The 20,481-nt window shown below is 41.4% G+C and overlaps 1 protein-coding gene and 2 long non-coding RNA genes across 7 annotated transcripts; 1 reads left to right on the top strand and 2 right to left on the bottom strand.

Annotated features, from left to right (window-relative positions):
• Nucleotides 1-736: 736 nt before the first annotated feature.
• Nucleotides 737-4,415, bottom strand: LOC108583904 (embryonic testis differentiation protein homolog A-like). 5 transcript variants are annotated; one of them, XM_031660959.1, is made up of 3 exons: nucleotides 2,522-2,933; nucleotides 2,187-2,369; nucleotides 737-1,109 (listed from the first exon to the last, which is right to left on the bottom strand). In XM_031660959.1, exon 3 carries the CDS (start codon nucleotides 1,058-1,060, stop codon nucleotides 881-883), a length of 180 nt encoding a protein of 59 aa, XP_031516819.1. In that variant the 5' UTR covers nucleotides 1,061-1,109; nucleotides 2,187-2,369; nucleotides 2,522-2,933; the 3' UTR covers nucleotides 737-880. The 5 variants fall into 5 exon arrangements, 4 of the variants coding, with proteins under 4 accessions (XP_031516819.1, XP_031516821.1, XP_031516822.1 ...); XM_031660961.1 differs by lacking the exons at nucleotides 2,187-2,369; nucleotides 2,522-2,933 and adding an exon at nucleotides 4,241-4,415; XM_031660962.1 differs by lacking the exons at nucleotides 2,187-2,369; nucleotides 2,522-2,933 and adding an exon at nucleotides 2,986-3,015.
• Nucleotides 1,072-6,611, top strand: LOC110742134. Its single transcript, XR_002519512.2, has 2 exons — nucleotides 1,072-1,541; nucleotides 6,249-6,611. It is a non-coding gene; the product is annotated as an uncharacterized LOC110742134 (long non-coding RNA).
• On the bottom strand, nucleotides 4,761-19,768 carry LOC116272129. The gene is made up of 3 exons (XR_004180849.1): nucleotides 18,163-19,768; nucleotides 8,474-8,859; nucleotides 4,761-6,335 (listed from the first exon to the last, which is right to left on the bottom strand). It is a non-coding gene; the product is annotated as an uncharacterized LOC116272129 (long non-coding RNA).
• Between the last annotated feature and the right edge of the window lie 713 nt (nucleotides 19,769-20,481).

The following is a 20,481-nucleotide window of genomic DNA, read 5'->3' as shown; positions in this document are numbered from 1 at the left end:
TTTCATCTTACTCCTAACTTGAGCTTGCCAATATCCACCATTGCTCTGACCTCTTTGCTCTCCCTGTCCCCACTTCACCTTTAGCTGTCACTTCTTAGTGATCAAATTGCCCATATAATTCCCATTTCAGGTTTCTTGGAGTGAGTATCTGACTTGCTCAGCACATTCCTTGGGGACAGAGCTTTTTGAATGGGAGCCATCTCACATGTTTTGTTGAACTATTGGGTGGCTTCCCTTCAGGAAAATTAACTCTCTTTGAATGGCTGTGGCCTGAAGGTTTGTTTGACATGCCAAAAAAAAAAAAAAAAAAAAAAAAAAACACCAGGACATTCTACTTTCCTGGGGACAGTGAGCAGGGCAATTGCCTCTGGTAGGCTCTGTGGACATGATATCTGCAATGTTAAAGCATACCCCACACTCCCAGCCCTGGTGTTGGTCTGCTCTTAAACAATGTCTTTTCACTAGGACAAGCATTAGGTTTTAGAGGGGAACACCGGGGCTGTCTCTCCAAAATGGCTAGGGAGAAGACTCTTTGCTCTTTGAATGCCAAGTACTACATCACTACGACTTCACAGTGTTTTTCAGTTTGATGGTGGGGGACATCTTTTGTGCAACATGATCTCACCCTCTGCTCTGTGTCTGAGCACCCCTGCACTGTGTGTTAGGATGAACAGAAGCCCCTTCCAGTGTAACCCAACTAAGCCCTGTCAGCAAACATACATCCAACCCAAAAGAATGAAATGACAGACTCTGTTTTAATGGCTCAAACATGGGAGGAGTTTATTGTTCTAATTATATTTAATTTCTCAAAATTCTGGGCAGGCCTCAGCACATAAGCCACATGACTTTTGTCCAAAGCCATGTTCACCCTGGGGTTGCTTTATGACAGCATCCATAGCCACCTTGACAGGTCGATGTCACTTCTGTGCCTGCCCAGTTGTCTGTTGATTAAAAAGACCAGCACATTTTTGGTGGGCTTCTTGCATTTGAAGGACTTGTCCGGCTTCTTGATGTTCAGCGCAAGCTTGTTGGCACTGGCTTTAGGGAGTTCTTTATCCATGACACAGCGGCTCCAAACAACCTCAGGAAGACAGCTCAACAAAGAAAGCCTGAAAAAGATGGTGAATTCCAGGTAATCAAGTGGACCTGGGACCTCTTCTTCACTGCCACATACCGACACAGCCACATATTACACGCACGTGCACACACACACACACAAACACACTCAGCTACCAGCAGTAGTCACAGGCGATTGCTTTGGGCCATCTTCTGATTTGAAATGCCAACTATATCATTTATTCAATCTGTCTCACACATGGGGCTGTATAGGAGCCTAATGGGACCCGGAACATTAAGGACACACTGTTGCATCAACCCGATCTTCATCTGACACACACAGACTTGTTAGATTGCACTCGAAGCACTAGCTTAAACTCAAGCGTTCTTATATCCACACTAATTTTAACTCAATTTTATGTTGCTTTTTTGCAGAGCTGCCTTCTTCTCATCTCTGTCTCCTTTGAAAATCATTGATGAAGCAGGTATGGCTCTTACTCCAACCCCCTGTGTAAGAAATAAACTGTACATTCTCAAGCAATACCTAGTTTCTGTTTCTAAGGCCCATCCTGCTGAGTTTCCATGTAGGGAATGTAATCTCAGTGATTTAAAGATTGTACTAACCTCTGATACCTGACCCTATCTCACCCCCAAAAATGCTGTGTGGTATTTTATTTGAATCTGGCACAATGCCAAGGCCAGGGGTGGATGCCAACTGTGTTCTCAATTTTGGGCTCCCAAGAGAGATTAAAGGACTTGCCCAAGGTTACAGAGAGGTGAGACTGGAACTGAGAAAGCCTGTATCTGAAGCCTTGTGCTCCTACCCACTCCACTATAGTGTCTCTGTATCAGTTTGAACAAATGACTCTCCCATACCCTCCCCCGATTACCAAACAGGGTTGGGGTTTATCAGATAAGTTAGTTAGGTAATGGCACAACAGGATGCTTTATGATCTTGGTATATCAGGATATTTTACCTGTCAGGCCACTCAGATTGCTTTTTAAGAACGATCTGGACCAGAGGGTAAACAGTAAGAGGAAACACGCTTTGGCACTCTTTCTCTTTCCCTGAGTCCCAGGGCCTTATTGGTTCGGTACCAAGTGAAGTCATGGTTACTATGGTGACTCACAATTGCCAACAGTCTGCAAGATTCAAACGCTGGCCACAATCACCTGGCTTCCTTCTGGTTCAGGACTCAATAGGGTGAGGAAATTTGCTGAGTGAGGAAGGAGGTATATCCTGTGGCTGGGCGCCATCTGCGTGTCTCTTTCCTGGATGAAACACTCAGCTATCCTGACCTCAGAACTTCTTCCTGGCTTGTGCAAAATTCCTTCGTTAAAATTTCTTCTTTGTGTAGATTAACAGCACCCACTGCATCTTGCCAGGTTCCCTGGGTAGTGATCAGCACCTTTGTCTGCCATGCTCCAATCAGGGAATTAGTCTCAGGTCAAATTTCCCACTTACTTGTCAATCTCTGCATCCTGCCTTGGTCATGACTCTGCAATTACTCCCTTCTATAATACACAATTCATGTAAATGGAGTGTTTATTTAGTCGCAGAAATTAAACACTGCAATTTGACACTGCTGTGTCTCACACACCTAACCCCCTCCCAAAGGTCAGTGCAGTGGAGCGCCACACTTTCATTATGGGAAACTAGGATGTAGGTAGGCTTTTAATGCTTCAAAAAATCTATGCTAAAACTGGTCCAGTTCCTTGAGACACACTCATATGTCTCAAGCCATAGTCCCTTCCAAGTCTCTGATCTAGAATAACTATATTGTTGCCATTAAAGTGTGACCCATGTGGGTATTGTCTAGATGCAGGACATGATTTTCCAGGCTGTCCAAGTGTATTAGTCAGGGTTCTCTTAGAGGGACAGAACTAATAGAATATATATATATATATATATATATAGTATTCACTTACACGATCACAAGGTCCCACAATAGGCTGTCTGCAAGCTGAGGAGCAAGGAGAGTCAGTCTGAGTCCCAAAACTGAAGAACTTGGAGTCTGATGTTCCAGGGCAGGAAGTATCCAGCAGGGGAGAAAGATGTAGACTAGGAGGCCAGGCCCGTCTCAACTGTTCACGTTTCTCTGCCTGCTTTATATTTGCTGGCAGCTGATTAGATTGTGCCCACCAGATTAAGGGTGGGTCTGCATTCCCCAGCCCACTTACTCAAATGCTAATCTCCTTTGGCAACACCCTGTAGGCACACCTAGGATCAACACCCTGCATCCTTCAATCCAATCAAGTTGACACTCAGTATTAACCACCACAAGTCTGCCCCTTGTCAACTTGAACCCATATACATCTCCTGAGAGCACACATAATCTTCAAATAAAGACAATAATAAGGTCATAATTATGTCTAACATAATACAACTATCCTTCGTACAACCGGAAACGCACCAATCCCCAACCCAAATATTATTACATAAAGTTAACAATACTAAATGCTGATATAAAGTCAATAAATCTTATGTCACATGATAAAGGAAAAGGAAATAAAGATATTTTCTTAGTGCAAGTGTATACATGCACAAACATGTTTTTAACAAAAGAAGGAGAAAATAATCATGACAACTACAATTCTCATTTCTGTAGCTGGTCACATGGTCGTAGCTAGTATTGATGACTATCTTCTTCTACTACCCATTCTGTATTCCCTTTGCCTTCAGCAAGCACCTCCGCAGGTCATGGTTTTTTTCCTGGTGGAGTGACTGAAACCTTCATTCCTGAAGGGTCTGGGTCATTTGTAGTCCTGCCTGGATTGGGCTGTTGTAGTTTCCCATTGGCCTTAATCACAGGGCATGGTAATACTAAGAGACGCCCTAATGGATCTCCTGTATTCCATGCGTACACTTTTTTTTTTTTTTTTTAAACAGAGTCTTGCTCAGTCACCCAGGCTAGAATGCAGTGGCACGATCTCGGCTTACTGCAACCTCTGCCTCCCGGGTTCAAGCGATTCTCCTGCCTCAACCTCCTGAGTAGCTGGGATTACAGGCGCGTGCCACCACACCTGGCTAACTTTTGTATTTTTAGTAGAGATGGAGTTTCACCATGCTGGCCAGGCTGGTCTCGAACTCCTGACCTCAAGTAATCCACCCGCCTCAGCCTCCCAAAGTGCTGGGATTACAGGCATGAGCCACTGTGCCCGGCCCATGTGTATTCTTTCTTACCTCTGTTGTGGAGTAGTAGGCTGATTTCATCTTGATAGTCCGGGTCAGTCACCCCAGTCAACACTATAACTTCCTTCTTAGCCTGTTGACTTAAAGGTAGGAGGAGCCCAAAGTGTCCAGGTTGTAAACTTAACTTCCAGTTTAATGGAATCACTGTTGTGTCTCCTAGCATTCCTCCCTCTGGAAGTAAGACCTCTAGGCCAGCAGAATGTAATGTAATGTCACGGGAACAGGAAGCAAAAATTTTGCTTTCATTATCACATTCTTTTTTTTTTTTAGACAAAGTTTTGCTCTTGTTGCCCAGGCTGGAGTGCAATGGCACAATATCAGCTCACTGCAACCTCCACCTCCTGGGTTCAAGTGATTCTCCTGCCTCAGCCTCCCAAGTAGCTGGGATTACAGGTGCCCGCCACTGTGACCCGCTAATTTTTTGTGTTTTTAATAGAGACAGGGTTTCACCATTTTGGCCAGGCTGGTCTCGAACTCCTGATCTCAGGTGATCCGCCCACCTTGCCCTCCCAAAGTGCTGGGATTACAGGCATGAGTCACTGCGCCCAGCCTCATTATCACTTTCATCATCAGGAGGGCAGGAAGCATCCAGCACAGAAGAAAGATGTAGACTGAGAGGCTAGGTCTGTCTCTACCTTTCATTTTTCTCTGCCTGCTTTATATTCGCTGGCAGCTGATTAGATTGTGGCCACCAGATTAAGCATAGGTCTGCCCACTTACTCAAATGCTAATCTCCTTTGGTAACACCTCACAGACACACCCAAGATCAACGCCCTGCATCCTTCAATCCAATCAAGTTGACACTCAGTATTAACCATCACACAGAGGGATAACGGTAAGGATCGTGCTTTGTGTTTTTTGTAGTGGGGTTCTCATGAGGAACTAAAATGACTATTATGAGGAGACGTGGCTTGCCTACACACCGGCTGCCCACTCAATCTTATGTAAGAACTGAGGAAATTGAGGTTCCTGTAAAGGGACGCAGCACACTCCCTTTCTTGAGTAGCAGGGAAGGAAGGCTCAGTCTTCCGGGTTTTCTTCTACCCCACGTAGAACCATGTAAAGACCATGAGGCCACGTTCAGTGTCCTAAACAATTTGAAGAGGGAAGAGAACTTATAGGTATAGAATATTTTATTAACAAAGAAAGTGGAAAACTGTCTTTCTCTTAAGGAACTGACATCCTAGAAAAGCCAGGCAATCACCTAGGAAGTAGGCCAGGAGAGGCTGACTGACAGAAGTTAAAAGCATAAAAATTTGCATAGTAGGCCAGGCACAGTGGCTCACGCCTATAATCACAGCACTTTGGAAGGCTGAGTGGGGTGGATTACTTGAGCCCAGGAGTTCAAGAACAGCCTGGGCAACATAAGGCGATCCCATCTCTACAACAAAAACAAATAAATGAAAAAATTGCATATTCTTCCAATAAATAGGGAATATAATAGAAATAAAATATCTTACTTACATTGGTCACAATCGTTATGAAACACCTAGGAAAATGATAAAGACACATATAAGGAAAACAAACATGCAACTTTTTATGAGCTTCCAGTTTGAATATTCAAATAAGATTTTAAAATACCACATTTTTCTTAAGAGGAGGATCAATTTTTGCAATGGCACCAATTATCCTCTAAATAAATCGGTAAATCCAGTGCAATCCTAATCATAAGTCACAGCAGAATTTTGAGTGTTTGTGTAACTGGAAGACCAGATGAAATTATACTGCAAAAAAATGTGAAGGATTATGTTAAAGGGGGAGCTTGTCATTCTGGACTTGAAACTTACTTTGTAGGATTAGTAAATGAAACAGGAATTGATAGACATGTCCACGGACCAACATAGATTCTAGAAATATATTCATGCAAAGCCGACTCTTTTGGTCAAGTGTGCGTGTGTGTGTGTGTGTGTGTGTGTTAGGGAGGGGAAATGCAGAGGGGTTTCCAGGACTACTTGGTGCTTCTCCTTCAGGTAATTCTGAATTCCATCAACTTTCACAGGTCTCTCTTCTGTGCTGTCTTCCTGAAGCCATCTGTGGAGTCAAGCAGTCATGACTCAGGGACACTCTGAAGTCGGTCCCAGCACATCTGCACGGAGCATAAGAAGGAAGGCAGATGAATACTTAAGACCCACCCTGGCCACTAAATCCGTGCTGAGCATTTTACTCAGTAGACAGCTTGGGAATCACAGAAATGATAGGGATCTGACAGTCACTGTGGATGCTGGCACAAGCCACACCAGGCTGGAGCTGGCCTTTGCCAACACACCATGCCATCAACTCACCTCTGCCCTCCGGGGAGAATGGAAAATCCAAGAAAATAGTGTGGATCAATAAATTCTTCCCCTGAAGCAACCATTACAAATGGAAACTGTGTTGCTTTTGGTTGGACGTGGCTTTTGTTCATGTAGTTTCTTGACTTCTGAGCCATCTCTGTGCTACCAGAGGTCACAAGCAGATGAACTCTATCTACTCCCCCTTGAAGGGTGTTTACTAATGTTGCAGAGTCTGGGGGTGCTGGAGTCAAGAAGGGCCCTGTTTAGAGAAGCTGGAAGGGAGGCTGAGTGGACACATGGAGAGGCCCTGCAGCCCTAAATTTCTATTGGGAGGGGGCTTTAAGGAGCCCACTTAGAGGTCTTGATTTGTCTCCCTTGATGTTTGGAGTAGACAGTGATTAAAAGTTGGAATCAAAAGTGAATTTAAAATGGGAGTGGTTGGTAAAGCAGGGAGGGAGTTCTCTCAAGATAAAGGGAACTAATGAAGCAACTATAAATGCCCCAGAAATAAAGAATTGTCTTTGAATTTTTGGTGCAAAGTAACTTTGAGCCTACATTACTTTTAGCCAGACATTCAAGTGTGAGGGTAAATTAGCATGCAAGGTGTTCAAGTGTGCTTTCCCTGGAAATAGACCCTGAGACACACTTGTGAGTAGAAAGTGCTTACTTGGGATGGAGTCCCAGATAGCGCTGGTAGGGGTGTGGGGACGTGAGACATACAAGGAAGGCAGCCAACCAAGGGTGGGGAGAACTATCTATCAGGTTACCACTGTGGGCAATTGGAGCTAATTCTCAGGGGGACCCTGTGGGAGACCGTGTGGAACGTATACTTCACATTCATCCCGAGTGTAGGGTGAAGAGGCTGGGGGTATTTAGCCACCAAATACCCAACCATACTTGCTAAAGCACTTCCCCCAGGGGTGATATAAATCTCTGTCACCTCCATCTTGCCTTGTTTGATGTCCAGCATGGTCCAAAGGTGAGGAAAAAAGCCCCTAAGGCAGAGAGTCGTGTGTAGTAAGTAGCCCTATAGATCCAAAGGTGAGACTTAGCTCTGCAGAGCCAAGAGTCATAGGTGTTTTTAGTAACTAGCCTTGAGATTTAGAGGTGAGACTTGAGGGTATACAAGAAGACCACCACATGAGTCTGCTATACAAGGATTTAAAAAATATACTACCATATCTATTTGGGACCTAATAGCAAACAGAATTTGAATCAGATAGTTCAAGTAGTCATACTCTAATAAAGGAACCACTTGCATATGTAGGCAGAGAGAAGATACCACATAGGCTATTTGGATCAGCAAGAATGGGAAGTTTTTAGGAAACCTGGAATTTCAGTGGGAAGGGGAAGAAATAGTGTTATTGGCTAGCACTAAAAAAGAAGGACCACTAACCAACAGCTATAATTGTAGAGTGAGAACTCCACTGCCAGAGACACAGTGACAAATAATGCTTGTGGTGAGGTTGGCCTCTCTCCTCCCACTCTTGGATTTCTTGCAGTTGCCTACCACTGGCCAAATCCAACTACTAGATGAAAGCAAGGAAGCCCAGGTAATGTAGTCTACAAGCCTCAGTCTCTTAGGGCACATAGCATGCAGAAAAGGTTACAGGATATATCTAGGTGGACAAAACAAAAATATCCAACACACTTCATCCCTATTGTAAATTGCTAAAACTCATCTACTGTTGCCATTGACTCAGATGAAAAAACACTCTTCACAACATAAGGAAGATACAAAGGCTCATCAGTCTACATATCATCATGGGGTGATGTCAAATCAATCATAATCTCATCTGTGACCCAAATTATAACCTTAAATGATCACCAGTACTTTTTCAATAGTCATGAAAATCATAGGGAGAAAGCATTCTCACTTTTCTTCCTGTGACATCAATTCCATGTTCTCCTTAATCTATGCTGGCAACTCAAGTTCCTGGTGAATATTTACCTGGTAGGGTGACTCAAGCATTCATTGCCAAAGGATCTGAGTCCTTGCAGGTGATGTCATCCTGGAGTTGCATCAGTTTTCCACTGAACTTTAAAACTGGATTTGGGAGTGCTAAGTGATGGCCCAGTGAATCTCCTCAGTTCCAGAAGTAGTCTTCTTTTCCCCATTGTGATGCAGCAACCCAAATTCCCTTTGGTAGTCTGGATGAGTCACTCACTCTTTCAGCCTGGTAATTTCTTCTCAATTATCAGTTTTTTTGGGCCACGGGGATGAAAATGGACAGAGGACAATAGCTCAGTGTCAGTTTCCAATTTGATGGAACTATGGATACATTTCCTTGGAGAGTCATTCTTGATTTGAGCTTTTAAAATTCCAAACCACTAAGCCTAATTTTAGGGGGAAGAAAAAGGAGAAAATACATAAGTAGGTTTTGGGTGTTTAAATTCTGCTCTTGGTTCTTTTTCATACATTTTCTTAAAAATGACAAGTGGGGAAATGAATCATCCGACTGAGTGCTTGTGGTTTTATGACAGTAGATGCTCTTCAGCCTCTCCAGTCAGTTGCCAAAGAATACAGTTTGGAATTTTGTTATACAAAACAATTGTTATGTAATGTCCTTTTATTATTTAACCAAAATTTGGGACTGGTCTTTTTCAAAAGCTTTATTTAACTTACTCTCTTTTTTTTAATTTACAAATAAGGAAAGTATTTGGCTAATCGCTTGTGGTTTTATGCCACTGAATATCCTCAAGCTGCCAGCAAGGATAGTTTTGTGTTTTATTTTATAACATAAATGTATTTTTTATAACATTCTGCTGTTTAAAAATTCTTATTATTTAATAGCTTTCTTTGTCTAATAATGTGATGGTTAATTTTATGTGTCAGCTTGACTGGGACAATGGGTGCCTAGATATTTGGTCAAACTTTATTCTGGGTGTGTCTGTGATGGTGTTTCTGGATGAGATTAACATTTGAATTAGTAGACGGAGTAAAGTAGATTGCCCTCCCTCAGGTGAGTGGGCCTCATTCAACCAGTTGAAGGCCTGACTAGAACAAAAAGGCTGACCTTTCCTCAAGTAAAAAGGAATTTTTCCTGCCTTTTGACTCAATCTGAAACATTGGTTTTTGTGGGGCCTGAAGTCTGCCAGCCTTTAGAATGGAACTACCTGTGAACCCCGAACATCTGAGACAGGTCTCAGTTAATTTAGAAAGTTTATTTTGCCATGAAGATGCGCGCCCGTGACACAGCCTCAGGAGATCCTGATAACATGTGCCCAAGGTGGTCAGAGCACAGTTTAGTTTTATGCATTTTAGGGAGACATGAGTCATCAATCAATATATGTAAGATGAACATTGGCTTGGTATGGAAAGGTGGGACAACTGGAAGCAAAGGTGGGACAACTCAAAGGGGGAGGGGAGTCCCAAGGCATAGGTAGATAAGAGTTTCTAATTAGCCTTTCCAAATGAGGCGATCAGATATGCATTTATCTCAGTAGCAGAGGGATGACTTTGAATAGAATGGGAGGTAGGTTTGCCCCAAGCATTTCTCAGCTTGACTTTTCCCTTTAGCTCAGTGATTTGGGGGTCCCAAGATTTATTTTCCTTTCACATACCCCATGAGCATTCCTGGGTCTCTAGCTTGCTGACTCACTCTGCAGATCTTGGGACTTGTCAGCCTGCATAATGTGTTAGGCAATTCCTTATAACATATATAAGCAATAGGATACATATATATATATAAATACTATATATTATATATATTATGCATCATGTATTATATTAAATATATATAATAAATATCCTATATTGTGTGTATACAATATGCTCTAATATATATGTACGTGTGTGTATACACATATACACACATATACATATACACACACACACATATATATTAGGGCATATATATACACACACACACACACACACACACACACCCTATACCCTATTGGTTTTGTTTCTCTGGAGAACCCTGAGTAATACAACTAGTATTTTTTAAAATATTTAAATTTTTTGTGGTATTTCCAGTGTAAAATTACACACATTGAGCATCAGACTGGTCAAGCCCCTGTTGTTTAATAACAGCAAATGCCTAGAAGTGCCACTGAAAGTAGTTTGGGATTTCATTCACCAAAACAATTGCATGTTGAATGTCATGTTATTCAATTGAATTTGACCATTTGTTCTTTTTTTGTAAATTTCCCTTTGAAAAGTGGAACATGTTCAATTTACAAATGAGGAAATTAATGGTCAAATTAAGTAGTCTTTGTTTTCAGGAAGCGAATGGCTATTGGAGGTCATGTTGTACACTTTTGAATTTCATTTGACAGCGTAATTGTGTATTTAATATAATGGTATTTCTTTTAATTTTGGACTCAACCCTTTTTCCCAGGTGTCTTGCATAAAAAAGATGTGTGTTGCGGTTTCTATTTACAAACAAGGAAGATGGGAGTTGTCATGGTTTCTATTTACAAACAAGGAGGATGGGAGTTGTCAGGAGTCAGGGAGTTGTCAGGAGTCAGGCTGGTCAGGACAAATAATGGTGAGAATAGGCTTCCCTATCCTAGGGTTCACTGGGCCCATCCCTTTGGCCACTCTGTGCTGACTGTGCCTTAATACTTCCAATGTGCACATATTGGCTGATGAAATAGTTCCTGGAGTGCCTATTTATATTTATGCCTCCATTTTGTGACAACTAATGTGTAAAGGGGAGAACTGAAAGAAAGGAAAAACTCTTGTCTCTTTCAAAAACCTGAGAACCATAATTACTGACAGTAACTTGAATCTTGCTTTAAGATAAAACAAGAATTCTTCCCTTTTATATCATTCTATTTAAGTTTGCTTATTAGCATTTGTCTGGTTCATTCTTGATATTGACTTGCATTACATATGTTAGCTCATGTAGAAATAATTCAATGACTTCTTTAGTGAAGTAACATTGGTTTTCTCCAAATATCACCTTCCTGGATTACATTTAAAGTGAGAAGGATGGATTGCTGGTACTTGGATCATAACACACCTCTGCCCTTGGTACTCCATGTCACCCAAATTTCAGAAACTGGGACATTACCTAGCCTCATAAATCCTGGATTCGGTCAGAGCCCTAGACCTTGAACATCATCTAAGTGTGGAAATCAGGCCCAGGTATCAGGCCTGAAGGCACTTTAATTGCATCCCCATTTCCAGTATGATCCTAGGGGCATACTTTCCAATTAAGAACAAGGTTCCCAAATCCTATATTATATGGGCAAATGTTCAATTTCATCCATTGTTTTCTATTCCAAGAGCTTATGCTTGTTGTCAGATGGCAGCAACCCCATTTATAATATGGAATTCTTCACAAAATTGTTTTGAATGTTATTAGTTTGTTTCTAATGTAAGAAATTTTCCAAATTACTATGTTACCAATTAATGACACTAATATACCATAAAATGCAGTTGTATCATGTGCATTTCATGGCATTAAGTGTTGTAGTGCGTAACATAGGAAGGAGCGCACAAAACCCATTTCAAAAATTTATTAGCCATGATCTTGCATAGTATGTGAGTGTCTGTAATTGGTAACAAAGTAAGGAGAACTCAAACCCCATTTTAAGGGTTACCCATAATTCTGAATGAGTCATTAGCCTGGATACTGAAGAATAAACTGAACTCTTTTGTCCTCCCTTCTAACAAATAAGTGGCTTTGCCTCTCAATGTAATATTTTATAATTACTTTATAATGTTCCATTAAACCAGGATGAACTATGTTTCCTTTGTAAGGGGTGTTCAGGCCTCTGAGGCAGCAATCTTATCTGATACTGTGGCTTTTTTCATGCAGTCCCCACCTGTATTGGTTTCCTGTGTTTGCCGCAACAGGCTGTCATAAGCTGGGTGGCTAAAAACAACAGAAATGTATTCTTTTACAGTTCTGGAGGCCAGAAGTCTGAATTCAAGGTATTGGCAATGCCTGCTCCCCCTGAAGGTTCTAGGGAGGAATCTTTCCTTGTCTTTTCCCAGCTTCCGTGGGCTACTGACAATTCTTGGCATTCCTTAGATTGTAGATGCATCACTCCAATCTCTGCCTCCATTTTCACATGCCTTCCTTTGTGTATCTCCTTTGTGTGTGTCTCTATGTCTTCTCCTCTTCTTAGAAGAACACCCATAATGGATTCATGGCCCACTCTAAACCCAGGATAATTCCACATGGAGATCCTTAATTATATTTGCGAAGACTCTATTTTCATATAGGGTCATATTCAGATGTTCCTGATGGACATGAATTTTGGGGGACATGATTCAGTCTACTACACCATTTGGCATTACCATTCACTCTTTTGGATTACTTTGCACAGGCTGCATGACTGAGTACCCTGGGGTCAACAACCATTTTCAGAAGTTCCTCTGGATAAAGCAAAGAGGAAGTGTGTCCCAACTACCCAATGAGTTTCCAAGTTACATAATTTTTCTGCAGTGGCACTGGGCTGTCCACCCACAGGCAAGTCTTTTGGCAGATTCATACAGTCACCATCTCCTACAGAACCTGTGATGGAAAAGTCCAGTACTGGTGAGCCTATGGGCCTGTAATGTGAAGAGGGTGGAACTGGAATCACTTGTCAAGATCACCTAGACAAGTTCAGGGTACCCTTATGGTGTGTAAGGTTACAGGTGTTTTGTGAAGGGCAGTTCCCTCTTCCTGTCCCCTGTGCATCATTAACGATGGTATGAAAAGCCCTTCCTGGAGATGCTAAAGAGAAGGACTACCAACAGTAGCAGTCACTCCTTAAGTACTGCTGACTTACTCCATGATAGAGACCCTGTTTCTATAACCTGTTCCTTTCATCAGACAGGAGGATCTTTTTCTAGTCCTTATTTGTGTTCCTCATGTACCCTATGGGTGCCGCTGTTATAGAGACATTGACAAACTTAGACTGTTCTGATTTCAAATAAACCTGATTTTGACTTTTTTAACACCAAAGTTTTGATCTTTATTTTCATCCTTTTTTTTTTTTTTTTTTTTTTGGAAAGCCTGGACATAGCAGGAAGCAGCAGGAGGGTAGACTGGATGAGATTTTAGAAAACAAACTTCAGGAGTCCAGGGAATGTGGGAGTGCTGCTCAGGTGCCTTTGTCTCAGGGGTGACAACATGGATTGGAATGTTATTTAAAGCTAGCTCTAACTATGAAAAAGGGGAAAATGGAACCTGTGGACCAAGTGGATGGTGGGGAGTGGTAGTCTGCCAGTGTCTCCTAGCTTTGATGGAGTGGAGTGGGCTTGTGCTAGGGGTCCTGGCGGCATAAGCCAGCAATTAACATAATATGTAGGCAAATACTTCTCAAAATTTTTACTTTCCATACATCATTGTCCATTTTCTTGCTTTGCAGATATTGCGGACACCACAAAGCATCTTTTATTCACAGTAAGTCTCCAGTGTCTGAGTTTGAAAGACCTTTGGCTCATTCTCACTAACTTTCATCTTCAAGCCTGAGTATCTTCAGTCATAAAATAGGAATCATACCTTGCTACCAGGGATGTTGTAGGATTGAGTGTGATTATCTTTGTTAAGCGCCCAGCACATAGAAGGTAGTACCCCTGTTTCCTTAATCCATAATTAGTACCCCATTTTCTTAATCCAAATATTGGAGCAGAACATTATGGTGCCTAGTTTAGCATTTCTTCCCACACAACCTCCCATCCCCCACGCACACTCAAGTACATTAGACTTTTGTCATCATTTCCTTTGTTTGTTTCCTTTCCCAGGGTCAGCAAGTTTCCTCAGAGATTACATGGGCTTATCTTTGGAAACTACACCTCTGTAATGCTGCAGGAAAGCAAGTGGTGGCCCAGAACCCAGGGCTTTTTCCTTGCTCTGAGCCATGTTCTTTTCTGGCCAACTCAAGACATTTTACACGGATGCTGACTTAGCTCAGTGCCCAGCAGGACTTACTATGATCTGTCCAGCTGTGTGGGCTGGAGGGTGCCTGTTAACTAGCAGTGCCAGAAAGGTCTCTGCTCTTTTCCAGCCTATGTGAAGTCACTTCTTTTCTGGACACACACGATTAATTCATTGATGATCAAAGAATCATCAAAGCCAAGACTTTTGATAATTTCAGGGGAGGAATTGCTAAATATAAGTATGAGCTATTATAAAATGTTCTCAAATATACACTGTAAGTGCTGCTGTTGATCTTTACTTTTATCCTTTTGACCTTTCTTCTCAGTAGATAACTCTGGTGATTCTATTCTTCTATAGGCATGGGTTTCTTTCACAGGGAGGTGTCATGCACCTGATGTCAGGAAAAGCTACATAATTTGCAGGACCCCAGAGCAAAATAAAATCAGGATTCTCTTTTGCAAAAATTATCCAGAATTTCAAGATGCCAACAGCAAAGCATTAAACCAAGCATGGGGCTTTGTTCAAATGTACAGGTTTGTACACCCATGAATCCAGGTATTCCCTACATGAAGATCAAAACCCCTAAATTTCCATTTGCTTAGAAACTAAACACTCTACCTCACTTTTGTAGAGCATATTGATATTTCAAAGCCTTTTCACTTATTATCATAATTTATTAAATTATGTTAAAGCCTAGGAAGGTTAGGATCATTGTTATTTTCTACCTGTGAGAAACTGAGGCTTCACGTATTCCAAAAAAGCTTAAGACCACTTATTTGAGCCATGGCAGCCAAGGTCTTCCATCAGGTGACTTGATGGTGACTAAGGGCCAGCCACTCACCATCCAGACTTTAATTGGCTCTTGACCAAAACGTTGCTCATTTGGTAGATAAAGAAGGTCGTGAAATTGGAACTTATCTGTGAAACCTCTTCTACCTTAGAAATTCAGTCATCCTGAATATCTTTATTGCACTAGGCTGAGGAAGACCTCAATGCATTGTTTGGTTCAATGAGCAATTCTGATGAGGACTGGCATTCTGGGGTCACAAAGTGGAGGAGTCCAAGAAAGGTGACAGTAATTGGTGGCAATCTCCAGAACTAGGGGCCCTTCCCAGGGAAAGAAAAGGTGATTCGTCTTCAGATTTGTCACAGAACATGGATCCTTGGATCATTCCCAAGGAGATGACTCCTAGGCCACTTTTCGGCCTTCTACTCATCTTCCTTCTGTTCAGTGCATGGTTCCTTATTGGTGAGAATATTAATTACTAAGGTGATGTATTCCATATCAAACACATTATCAAATTAAGTGTGTTTTCCTTCCCCTTGTTGTTATTATTGGAAAGAGAATTGATTATAACTGAAATTTTAAGGCAAGGCTATTGACATTGACTCTATGAATTATCTATGTAGAAGACAATTTTCCTAGTATTTAATGAAAAATCACAACACACAAAAAGGCTGGATGTGTTCAAAATTTTTTGAATAATTTTTAAAATTATAGATGTAATATGTGCTTAGGTAGAAGGTCTAGAGACTTCAGAAATGTGTAATGAAATTTTAAATTGCCAAAAATCTGTCTACCTAGAATTATACCCACTGTTCCCATTTTCATGCATTTCTAGTTAGGCTTTCCTTTGATAATATCCACTTTTTAATTATGATCTTTGACATTGATTTTTAGCAAATACCTTTATGCTTTCTCACTCAGATATCTGACTTCATTCAGTGGTTTCTTTTTTTACATTCAAGTGTTTTCATACGCAAACATTATGCTCGCTGTTAGAAAAGGCATAATGACAGCTCCTTCAGTGAGAATTTGTTAGATATGCTAATTTTTTAAAAATACAATTTTCTGGAAAGATTTGTATGGAGTGGCAATCCAAAAGGTGTAACTTCAATTTAGTACATATAGGAGTGATGAAAAGCCTATCATCCATACAGGAAGATTCGTTGTTTCTTTGTATGGCTTAATGCAGACTAATTGTCAGTCTGGCTTAGAAAGGTAAAGGAAGTAAACGAAGGGATTTTCTATTTCCTGTTGATATTTGTACTTATGGTGTTCTGAGTTGGTTCTAGGAATAAGGTGTCTCCTCGAAAAGGTTGTCAGAGTTAGATCAGGTTTCCCAAATGACAAGAGGCACTGACTAGCCACTTCAAACCTTGCATTGAAGAGGCCTAGTGTTTTTGTGTCTACATATAAAGACACAACTCAAGAAGCTGTGTCAAGGCTTGGAAAGAGCTGATTAGGTTGCAAATCCCAAGCTATACTGGATAGAATGTCTATGTGTCTCTACTTTTAGTAGTGCATAAAGTGGCACAGAATAGCCTAGTAACTGCTATATTCCCAAAGAGCAGACCTACAAGCTTTCACTAGAGCTTTCCTATCAGAGTCAGATCTTACTTGGGTCCTTCCCCTTCTGATGATGCACTGATTGATGTCTGGGCAAGGGCTTCACTAAAGGAGATTGAGTAGGAGATGCTGGATAGAGACATGGTGGGAAAGGAGTAGAGAGAGAAGTAGGACTATTTATGGTGCACAAAGGAACCTATGTAACCTCCTGCTCAGAGGGTGACTTCCTTTCTTCTCTAAATGTGATATCTACCCAACACATCCAACTTACTGTTTTACTGTTTCCCTTTCAGCTGCAAAGTGCCTCCCTCCCTCAGGATTCTTGTAGAAGTAAGGATATGTGGGAGTAACAGAAAAGTATCCCTATTTACTTTAAAAAGTTGTCGGCAGGGTATACTAGTTCTCCAAAGAGGCAGAACCAATAAGACAAATAGATATAGATACATGGGAGGGTATTTATTAGGAGTATTAGCTCATGCAATTATGGAAGCTGAGAATTCCCATGATAGGCCATCCACAAGGTGGAGACTAGGGAAGCTGGTGGTGTGGCTCAGTACAAATCAGAAGGCCTCAGAAACAGGGAAGCCAGTAGTGTAACTCTCAGTCCTAGGCCCAAGGCCTGAGAATCTGGGTGGGCACTGGTGTACGTCTCAAAGTCCAAAGGCCAGAAAATCTGGAGCTTTGATATCCAAGGGCAGAAGAAGGGTGTCCCAGTTTCAGAAGAGACAGCAAATTCACCTTTCCTCTGCCTTCTTGTTCTATCTGGGCTCTCAGTGGAATGGATGGTGCTGACCCACATTGGGTAAGGAAAGATCTTCCTCACTCAATCTACTGATTCAAATGCCAGTCTCCTCTGGAAACATTCTCACAGATATATCCAGAAACAATACTTTACCAGCCATCTGAATATCCTTTAATACAGTAAAGTGGACACCTAAAATTTACCATTACATAGGGGAAAGGAACCTTCTCCACTGGAAACTATGTCTGCACCTCCCACTTTGAATGCTATCTTTAATCTTCCTAGTGGCTAAGTTTTTAATTTTTATTTATTTATTTATTTATTTTTAGCCTAGTTTCCAACCACAGATGGGAGACATTAACCACTGGAAAAAAAATGTAACTCTGTCTGTTCTTTCCTGAAAGAAGATTTCCTGTTAAACCCAGCCAACAGAAGAACCCACACAGCACCAGCCAATTAAAAGGGGCTCTGATTTCCTGGAAATGACTATTATGACCATTGTGATGGTGCTGCTGTTGCTGGTAAAGATGATAATAAGAAAACAGCCACAGTTACCAATGATTTAAAGCTTACTAGAACCAAGAACTGTGCTCAGTTCTTTATGTCTATCTCACTTAATCATCTCAAAAACCCTATAAATACCACTTTTATCTCCATTTTATAGGTGAGATTAATTATTCTAGCATTCATCATCATAGTTGTTGTCACACACTGAACCTTACCTTTATTTGGTTGGATGTTTTCCTATTGTTGTGTCACAATAAAGTATACACATATTCCAGTATTATTCTTCAAGCTTGCTGTCTCAACTGAACCTTAACATTATTATAGCGGTCATCTTCATGCTACTCTCACACTAAACTGTTTCCTTATTCCAGTGTTCACATTCCTGTTCTTTGTCTCCCACTAAAAAAACAGACATATTCCAGCGTCATTCCACGGTGGTTTTCTCACACAGGATAATCTTATTCCAGTGGTCATCTGCATGCACATTGTCAGAAATTGAACTTTTACCTAATCCTAGTGGTAATTTTCATGCTTATTTCCTCACTGTGAAACATAACCTTATTAATGTGGTCATTTTCATTCTTGCTCTCACAGCGAATTAGAAATGTATCCCAGTAGTCATTATCATGCTTGTCTCACACTGAACCTGAACATTATTCAAGCAATCATTTTCATGCTAATTTTCATACACTGAAACTTAACCTTATCCCATGATTCCACTTCACGGCTGAAGTCTCAAAGGGAAACTTAGCATTATTTCTGCAATCATCTTCATGTATTTTGTCTCACACTGAACCATAAACATATTCCAGCAGTCATCTTCATTTTTATTATAGTTTCATTGAACTATAGCCTTATTCTATCCATCATTTTTGTACTCCTTTTCTCATACTGAAACTTTGCCTTATTCCAGAGGTCATCTTCATGCCTCCTTTCTCAAAACAAATGCTATCCTTATTCCAGTGGTCACCTTCCTGCTTACTATCTCACACTGAATACTACCCTTATTTTAGTAGTAACCTTCATCCTTATTGTTTAGGTCTTACCTTTATCCTTATCCCAGCTGTCAACTTCTTGCTGGCAGTCTCACACTGAAGTGTAACATTATTCCAGTAGTGTCCTTCTAGCTCTCTGCTGCACATTGAACCTTAACATATTCCAGCTGTCATCCTCATGGTTTTCGTCTCACACAGGACCTTAACCTTTACCAGAATTCATCATAACGCTTGTTGAACGTTTACCTTGGCTTATTTCAGAATCATCCTTATACTTTTTGCCTCATACTTTGAACACTGACATTGTTTCAGCAGTCATCATTACACTTGAAGTCTCACATGCGATCTTAACTTTTCCAGTGGTCATCTCTATGTTTGTTGTGTTATACCTAACTTCACCTTTATTCTAATGTTCACTTTCATGCCTTTTATAGTAGTCATTTTCATTTTCATGCTTGTGGTCTCTTAATGACCTCAACCTTTGTATTACTCTGTCCTCACACTGCTATAAAGAAATATCTGAGACTGGGTAATTTATAAAGAAAAGAGGTTTAATTCACTCTTGCTATGCTTTAGCAAAGAGACTGGTGGCATTTTGTCCCTGCTCTAGACATCTGTGGAGCTTTGCATTTGAGAGAGATGACATAGGGTATCTGGCAGAAGAAATTTCTAAGCAGCAAAGCATTCAAGATATGACCTGGCTTTTCCTGAAAGCTATACAGTTATATGTGTTCACAGAGATGATTTAAAATAGGAACTTACATTTAAAAGGGAAGTAAAGCATAAATGTTTGAAAAATTTGCAGCCTGACCATTTGGTAGAAAAGAAAAACCCATTTTTTGGGGAGGAATTCAAGCTGGCTACAGAAATTTGCATAAGTAACAAGGAGCCAAATGTTAATAGCCAAGACAATGAAGAAAATGTCTCCAGGGCATATCAGAGATCTTGAAGGCTGCCTTTCCCATCACAGGCCCAGAGGCCTAGGAGGAAAACATGGCTTCATGGGCTGGGCCAAGGGCCCCATTGCTCTGTGCCACTTCAGGACTTGGTGCCCCGTGTCCCAGTCGCTCCAGCTCCAGCTGTGGCTAAAGGGGGCTAAGGTACAACTAGGGCCATTGCTTCAGAGGGTGCAAGCCCAAAGCCTTGGTGGCTTCCACTTGGTGTTGGGCCTTCAGGTGCACAGAAGACAAGAGTTGAGCTTTGGGAACTTCTGCCTAGATTTCAGAAGATGTATGGAAATGCCTGGATGTCCAGGCAGAACTGTGCTGCAGGGGCAGAGCCCTCATAGAAAACCTCTACTAGGGCAGTGTGGAATGGAAATACGGGATTGGAACCCCCACACAGAGGCCCCACTGGGGCACTGCCTAGTGGGGCTGTGAGAAGAGGCCCACTATCTTCCAGACCTCAGAAAGGTAGATTCACTGATAGCTTGCACCATGCACCTGGAAAAGCCTCAGGCATTCAATACCAACTCATGAAGGCAGCCATGGAAGCTGTACCCTCTAGAGTCAGAGAAGCAGAGCTGCTCAAGGCTGTAGG

This window comes from Papio anubis, chromosome X (assembly GCF_008728515.1).
Source record: "Papio anubis isolate 15944 chromosome X, Panubis1.0, whole genome shotgun sequence".
In the NCBI taxonomy this organism is placed as follows: Eukaryota; Metazoa; Chordata; class Mammalia; order Primates; family Cercopithecidae; genus Papio; species Papio anubis.
Note: the sequence above shows the minus strand (reverse complement) of the source record. Positions and strands in the feature narration are given on the sequence as shown.

Bases quoted from the DNA above. Each gene is read 5' to 3' on its own strand.
- LOC108583904 (XM_031660961.1), bottom strand. From the start codon at position 1,060: ATGGATAAAGAACTCCCTAAAGCCAGTGCCAACAAGCTTGCGCTGAAC.